At 42.9% G+C, this 7,890-nt stretch overlaps 1 protein-coding gene across 2 annotated transcripts; it reads left to right on the top strand.

Moving 5' to 3' along the window:
- Positions 1-3,727: 3,727 nt before the first annotated feature.
- Positions 3,728-7,890, top strand: LOC124147216. 2 transcript variants are annotated; one of them, XM_046517853.2, is made up of 6 exons: positions 3,728-3,770; positions 3,872-4,098; positions 4,327-4,354; positions 5,166-5,360; positions 6,418-6,539; positions 7,562-7,890. In XM_046517853.2, the coding sequence occupies exons 2-6, from the start codon at positions 3,895-3,897 to the stop codon at positions 7,682-7,684; spliced, it is 672 nt and encodes a 223-aa protein (XP_046373809.2). In that variant the 5' UTR covers positions 3,728-3,770; positions 3,872-3,894; the 3' UTR covers positions 7,685-7,890. The 2 variants fall into 2 exon arrangements, with proteins under 2 accessions (XP_046373809.2, XP_046373810.2); XM_046517854.2 differs by having other exon boundaries at positions 3,733-3,770; positions 3,852-4,098.

Genomic DNA, 7,890 nt, shown 5'->3' with positions numbered 1-7,890 from the left:
CAGACTTATGGAATAGTGTGGCGTTATACACAAACACACGTGTTGTAAATATAGTCTTACGGTCCTGGAAACAATAGAATACATAACTTCCGTGCACAGTGTGTAGAATTTATTAAATAGCTGCCCCAGACAGTTATGTGAATGGTCAGTCGGGCAAACTACATACTGGTGTTTTCCGTCTCAAAATTTTATAAAAGTTTACACCTTGATGTCCATCACGCTAAGCCGTTTCTACCCGTACACATGCATGGTCGTCGGCTTACCAATGGGTGGATGCAAGGGAGTTTGGCCATCCTTAGGCGGGAGGTTTATCTATGAAAAAACTATTGATGATTATTTCAGATGTTATGAAAGCTATTTTCCTGACAGAAAGGAGGACATTAAATGACATATACGGACCCTCCCAAAGATTCTGTGGAAATTAACACAAAGTATGCGTGTGTGAGAGAGAGAGTGGGTGAGTGAGTGAGTGAGTGAGTGAGTGAGTGAGTGAGTGTGTGAGTGAGTGAGTTGAGTGAGTGAGTGAGTGAGTGAGTGAGTGAGTGAGTGAGTGAGTGAGTGTGTGTGTGTGAGTGAGTGAGTGAGTGAGTGAGTGAGTGAGGATAAACAGATCCATTAAGAACGTTGACACAGCAAAGAGAGCCCGGGGGCCTTATTTCCACGGATATAATTTACTTTTACATCGCTCTTCTACTGAGTGTTCGATGTTCGCTCGACTGGTTTTCCTATTTATGCACTCGATTGTGATATGCTGTTTCTGAATCACGTAACTACTCGTACCGTATTTACAGAGAGTATTTCCAAAAAATGTTTATCAAAGAATGAACTTTATCTGAACCGTATGCTCACACAACGACTGAAATGGAAATATTATGTGTGTAATTGAGTCGTTATTGGTTTCTACACCTGACCAGAAACGCTGTGTTCATCACCTGATGAAGGAGTAAGCACCTGATGAAGGAGTAAGCATATACTCCGAAAAGTTTTGTTCCTCATTATAAAGAAGTTGACATCCATACATTTTCTTCCTTATTAATGTTAGCAGTTCGTTTATTTTGTCTTTACATACATATGACATTACTGCACACAAGAGTCGAATCAAATTATATTCTCTGGGCATCCTGTAGGTCGACTGTATGTGTTTTTTTGTTTGTTTGTTGTTTAAATGAGCGATATTCTAGCTATATGACGGTCTGTAAAAAATCGAGTCTGGACCAGACAATCCAGTGATTGACATCATGAGCATCGATCCACGTAATTGGAATACGATGACATGCATTAACCAAGTCAGCGAGCCCGATCCCCCGATCCCGTTAGTCGCCTCTTACGACAAGCATAGTCGCCTCTTACGGCAAGCATAGTCGCCTCTTACGACAAGCATAGTCGCCTCTTACGTCAAGAATAGTCGCCTCTTGCGGCAATCATAGTCGCCTCTTACGTCAAGCATAGTCGCCTCTTACGACAAGCATAGTCGCCTCTTACGGCAAGCATAGTCGCCTCTTACGACAAGCATAGTCGCCTCTTACGGCAAGCATAATCGCCTCTTACGACAAGCATAGTCGCCTCTTACGACAAGCATAGTCGCCTCTTACGACAAGCATAGCCGCCTCTTACGACAAGCATAGTCGCCTCTTACGGCAAGCATAGTCGCCTCTTACGACAAGCATAGTCGCCTCTTACGGCAAGCATAGTCGCCTCTTACGACAAGCATAGTCGCCTCTTACGGCAAGCATAGTCGCCTCTTACGGCAAGCATAGTCGCCTCTTACGACAAGCATAGTCGCCTCTTACGGCAAGCATAGTCGCCTCTTACGACAAGCATAGTCGCCTCTTACGGCAAGCATAGTCGCCTCTTACGGCAAGCATAGTCGCCTCTTACGACAAGCATAGTCGCCTCTTACGGCAAGCATAGTCGCCTCTTACGGCAAGCATAGTCGCCTCTTACGGCAAGCATAGTCGCCTCTTACGGCAAGCATAGCCGCCTCTTACGACAAGCATAGTTTGCTGAAGACCAATTCATCTAAAAAGCCGTAAAGGAACACCACGAACATGGTGTGACGATGCTAATGCAAGTGGAAAGGTGTTGAGAGACATTTGAAGGCCAAGGTAACCCTTATTGTTGTTTCTGCTTCTTTGTCAACTGAATCAACACCCTGGATTGGTACAAAATTTACAATTATTAAGCATACGATTGCCTGAAATTGAGGTCAAAGTCGTTAAACAGGAAGTTCCCAGATTTTTCTAGTTTAGCTGGAGGAATTGATCTTTCTATTTTAAATCCGTATTTTTAAGAACATGTGTTTTCCAATCTGCCGGATATGTGTACTTCCGTTTTGAAGTAACTAGAGACATAAGAGTTTTGGGGTTACATTTAGAACATGCAGTTTTAACAAATCAGAAATGGCGTCAGTAGGCTTGAAGTGATGTCGTAGGAGCGGATAGGAAACTTTGTAGTTGAAGTTGTTTCAGTTCTTTGGTCATCGATACTCTTGATATCAATCACTGGATTGTCTGGCCCATTGTCTTTACAGACCGCCGTCATAGCTGGAGCTGAGTGAGGCCTTAAACAACTAACAAACAGACAAAACACGAGTTTTTTTAACACGGTCAACTCTGATACATCTGCGTGACAACAGCCAGTCATCGACGGAGTATCTAGACACAAGGTTGATGACAAAAAAAATAATGAGCCATGCGTTCTGGATCCAACAATCCAGTGATTGATATTATGATAGCCTTGATATTCACGCCGTGGGGTCACCAGTCCTGGCCACCCCATCCTTAAGTGAGTGAGTGAGTATGGTTTTACGCCTCTTTTAGCAATATTCCAGCAATATCACGGCGGGGGACTCCAGAAATGGGCTTCACACATTGTACCCATGTCGGGAATCGAACCCAGGTCTTCGGCGTGACATGCGAACGCTTTAACCACTAGGCTACCCGACCGCACCCCCCCCCCCCCCCCCCCCCCCCCCCCCCCCCATCCTTAAGTCCCCAGCAGAGGTTGGGTGGGACGAATTATAAGCTAGGAGTTTATTAAAGAGAATAGTTTGTTCCCCAAATAACCCAAATATCGCCTGAAGCCCACGTCTGGTGTCCCGTCGTCGAAGAGTTGGAATGTTCCTTAAGCTCCTACTCTCTCATACCTCCTTGTTTTGTATTCTATAAAAAGTTACAATTTTCAATAACTATCCTATTTATGACCCATAACCTTAATATTCCTCCCAAACAAGGCTTCATATGTTGTTGTTGTTTTTATATTGGCTGTGACAACTCATTACCAAACCAACAACGCTCGGAAAAAAACAATGATCAAATTGTATTTCAGCATCCAAGCTGAATGAAATACTAGTATTTGTGTAGCTTGCATGCAGCAAAATACAATGGTATTCGGATTCTTTAAGATTGGTAAATTATTTCACAGATTAATGTGTTCAGAGAATTGTCATTTCGCCATTGTTATACATCGGATGTTATTTGTTTTTATAAGACCTGTTGTTTTGCTAATTAAAGTACGTCTAATTAAAATACGAACGTATTGTGCAAAACCAGAAAGTTTTAGGGCATGATGACATTTCAAATACAGACACTTATTTTGATCCTTCATGCATATCCACGTTGTCACACAAACATTATTGGAAAGTATACAAATCTGATCCTGCTTCAAGCATGTTATTATTAATAAATATATGAATAAACAGTTTTTATATCACTATATAATATCGCGCTCATAATTCAGTACCAGACATAGGGGAATTTGTGAGATATAAGGTAAGACCTCATGTGACGATGATGCAGGGATAATCCTCTCTCTCATCTTTGAATATTGTACACCGTCAATTCAACTTTCAGAACGATCGGAATACTTTCAGGTTGGCCATCAAAGCAGATTACCATGAGAATGGAGAACTTCAAAGCCATGATCTGGCTGTTACCTACCCTACTGATGGCGTCCGTGGCCGCCGACATGGATGAGAAGTTGTACCTCCTGAAAATCCGACTGCGACCATCAGCGGGCAGTAACCAAGCGCAGGAGGTTTTTGCCATCAAGAACCTCCTCACAGATGTGTCTGGCATTGACGTTCTATTTCTTGTTAAGGTAATTGCGTCCCGAAATATGGATTTTATCCTGTACTAGGCGTTTTAAGAACTATGAGGGGTGGTTGAAAACTCTCTCTCTCTCTCTCAATGTGTCGTTTTGCTAAAATACAATGCTAGTGATAGTTTAGAAAGAATGAATTTTGATTTGTTCAATGATAACCTTGCTAATATTTTATCTTATACTCGTATACTGTTATGTCTGCACATTATTTTGTTTTACTTTCAGGAACTAGCCAATCCATATATTCTTGCAGGTAAGATTATTTCTTGTCATTTACGTAAAACCTACATCGATTTTTGTGTAAAAAGTACATAATCCACTATCACAAGAATGTTCACTTTCACGATTCCTTACATGATCCAATTCATATACATGTATATCAGTATAAGTCATTCAGGTCCACTCGGCCTCTTCCGCCACAGACCTCTGACAGCCAATGAGTATTAAAGTTCGTATAAAAGGTGGGCTGTAAAAAAATAGGTATACGCTTAGATTTGAAGACAAAGCTAACCTGAATCAATTTGGACAAGTTAATAATGTTTACAACTACCGTGAGTTTTGTATCCTAGTATAAACACAAGCACAACAACAATTCAAATATGGATTCCCGCAAATGCTGGACGAGGTCAAGTGAATGAGTATGGTTTTACGCCGCTTTTAGCAATATTCCAGCAATATCACGGTGGTGGACACCAGAAATGGGCTTCACTCATTGTACTCATGTCGGGAATCGAACCCGGGTCTTCAGCGTGACGAGTGAACGTTTTAACCACTAGGCTACCCGACCGCCCCTTAAATTGGACTGAGACATGCCTAATTTAGGATGTGTATATATCCCACGTCAACATCGGAGTACAACTAATCTCGATTATCCGCTGAAGCCATCGGGCGTAAAGTGCTACATAGCGGTGAAGATTGTCGGGATCGGGAACCAGTGATTACACTAGGTGCTCACTAAACGTGCAGGAGTAGGTTAAGATATTCACACGTCAACATGTATACATTAGTTAGTATTTTAGCAAATGTGTCATACACACAGAGTTTGTTTCATGTAATAATTTCAGTTGTGGACGTGGAAGATGACTGCCGGTGGCCAGCACTGACCAATGTCCTGTACAGTATGGATGACGAGTACTCGGCTCTACCGCTCTATGGCTGTGAGAACTTTGCCAAGGAACTAGATGTGGAGCTGACTGGATTGACCAGGGACTTCGGAAACGGGACACTGCACGTTACAGACATGCTTTTCTACACTACAGGTAATCACCACCATAACAGCAACCAGCTCAACCAAAACTGTAGCGAAATGTATCTGTTTACGCTTCCTGTGATCACGTGACTTGTCCTCCTGTTCTGCATCATTCCCTGAACCGTTATAAACATCTTAAAAGTGGAGCTGCTTGGTTTAAATTGACGACTCTAACAACCGCTTGGTCTTTGATCAAAGCCAAAGCCATAGCGCTGAGACCATAGTATATCCCATATATCAGCATTGACTTAAAAAAGAACCAATAATATTTCCATGGGCACCAATTGTGTTCCCCTTTTTGCTGATCTGTTTCTATATGTATAGGAATCGGAATTTCTGGTCGGATTTGCAAAATCAGTCAGCTTCCATCGATTACCCCCGAACTAGAAATACACGAGACTAATGACCGCCTCACCTGTTTTATATTATCAAGAATACTATATGGCACGAATGACCAGAACTTGCTACTAACCAACTTTTGATGTACATGAACAATAATGTTTTTAAAAAGCAAACACTTTTTGAGGTAAAATCAAGCATAACTTTCTGTGAGGATTTCAAAGAACGTCGAAAATTGTTTGATCAGGCTTATGATATTCAAGACCTTACTAAGGTTTTCTAGACGTGTTATGATTGACATGTGAAGGACAATTCCAAATATAACGCATCAGTGACCAAAATGATGTCCCATACAATTCACTTGACTGCCACTTGACATGCCTTTGCGTCTGTTAGTGCGGCAGGATAAACCTTGTCAACACTAATATGTGATTCACAACAATATGCATATGATATATTCGGAATTGTTCAACGCACTCTTATGATTTTTGATGATTGTTCTTAGTACAATTTGTGAAGTCCATTCATGCCCCCTCCCCCCTCCTCTCGTGATATTGCTACAATATTGCTACAACCGGCGTTAAACCATTCTCACTCAATCTCTGTGATTATTTGTTTTCGCTTGTATGTATGATAGTCGGCGCACTGAGGTCACTTTGTAGAGCAAGCGAGGTAAGTTATGAAGTTATGAAATAGCGTTGGGTGCTACATGCGTCTCTATTCCAAAGGGTACACCACCACTGAATACCTGGACATCCTGAAGGACCACCTCACCATCATCAACAATGCGATTGCAAACAACACTGCAAAGCTGGCTTGCTTCAGAGTGCTGTCCGACGTCCCAGTCAAGGTCAGTCATACAGAGATTCCGGGGTAGAACAGGTCTTCAGCAACCCATACTTGCCGTAAAAAGCGACTATGCTTGTCGTAAAAGGCGACTAACGGGATCGGGTGGTCAGGCTCGCTGACTTGGTTGATGCTTGTCACCGATCCCAATTGCGGGGATCGATGCTCATGATGATGCTCAGACTCGATTATTTTACAGCCCGCCGTCATATAGCTGGAATATTGCAGAGTGCGGCGTTAAACAACAAACAAACAAACAAACAGTCAAACAGGCACCTGGTGTCGCCCCATTCGTTAGTTACAACAACGTACTGTGTCAAAGAATGCACCCACTTTGAGTGAGGGTGGGGGTGAGGGTGAGGGATGGGGTGAGATTGAGGGTTGGGGTGATGCTAATGATAATGGTGAGGATTTGGGGTGAGGGTAAGCGTGTGACTTTGGGTGAGAGCGGGAGTGATGACAGGGTTTGGGTTAGGGTGAAAGTGAGGGTGTGTATGAGGGTAAGAGCGTGGGCTGGGGTGAGAGCGGGAGTGATGACAGGGTTTGGGTTAGGGTGAAAGTGAGGTTGAGTATGAGGGTAAGAGCGTGGGCTGGGGTGAGAGCGGGAGTGATGACAGGGTTTGGGTTAGGGTGAAAGTGAGGGTGTGTATGAGGGTAAGAGCGTGGGCTGGGGTGAGAGCGGGAGTGATGACAAGGTTTGGGTTAGGGTGAAAGTGAGGTTGAGTATGAGGGTATGAACGTGGGCTGGGGTGAGCGTGAGGAAGAGGGGATGATGTGAGGGTGAGCTTTGGGTGGAGTGGTAGTGAATGGTAGGATGAGGACTGGTGTGAGGTTGGGGTTAGCGTTTAGGGTGGTGGAGGAGGGAGAGGTTTAGGGTAGGGGACGGGCTGAGTACATGGTGAAGGTGGGGAAATAATCAGTAATACTTATACCAGAAACAAATTGTTTATTTGAAATCACCCCAACCCCAAGATGACATTTTCTGTGAGCAGGAGTATTGATGTTGTATGTGTTATCTCTATTCAGATGATCTACCTGACTAACGTTCATCCATCTCAAGTGGAAACACTTATGAAAGTGTCCAAGCTACCAGAAAGAGCACAAGTTACCGTCAGGGCTTATGACAACCTGAATGATTACTATTGCTAGAAATCCCATGTTTATGAGCCGTATACAACACAGAAGCTGAACGGTGAACTGGAGACAATGAGATCCTTTCCCGGTATTGGTCTAACATTCTGATTTTTTGATTTGCTACACTAATTTGGGTGTAAACAGAATAATATAAAATACACTTTAGGAATGTCAACTCGAAATAAATACAGTCCAAATAAAGTGGACACCATAAGATTCAT

Source organism: Haliotis rufescens, unplaced genomic scaffold (assembly GCF_023055435.1).
Source record: "Haliotis rufescens isolate VD_foot unplaced genomic scaffold, xgHalRufe1.0.p SCAF_39, whole genome shotgun sequence".
Taxonomy (NCBI): domain Eukaryota; kingdom Metazoa; phylum Mollusca; class Gastropoda; order Lepetellida; family Haliotidae; genus Haliotis; species Haliotis rufescens.
This window is presented reverse-complemented; position numbering and strand designations above follow the sequence as displayed.

What these genes read in the sequence shown, in the direction of transcription:
- LOC124147216 (XM_046517853.2), top strand. Translation starts at nt 3,895, where the DNA reads ATGAGAATGGAGAACTTCAAAGCCATGATCTGGCTGTTACCTACCCTA. An exon ending in CAATCCATATATTCTTGCAG is followed by an intron (nt 4,355 to 5,165) that starts GTAAGATTATTT and finishes TAATAATTTCAG; the next exon opens with TTGTGGACGTGGAAGATGAC. An exon ending in TGTCCGACGTCCCAGTCAAG is followed by an intron (nt 6,540 to 7,561) that starts GTCAGTCATACA and finishes ATCTCTATTCAG; the next exon opens with ATGATCTACCTGACTAACGT.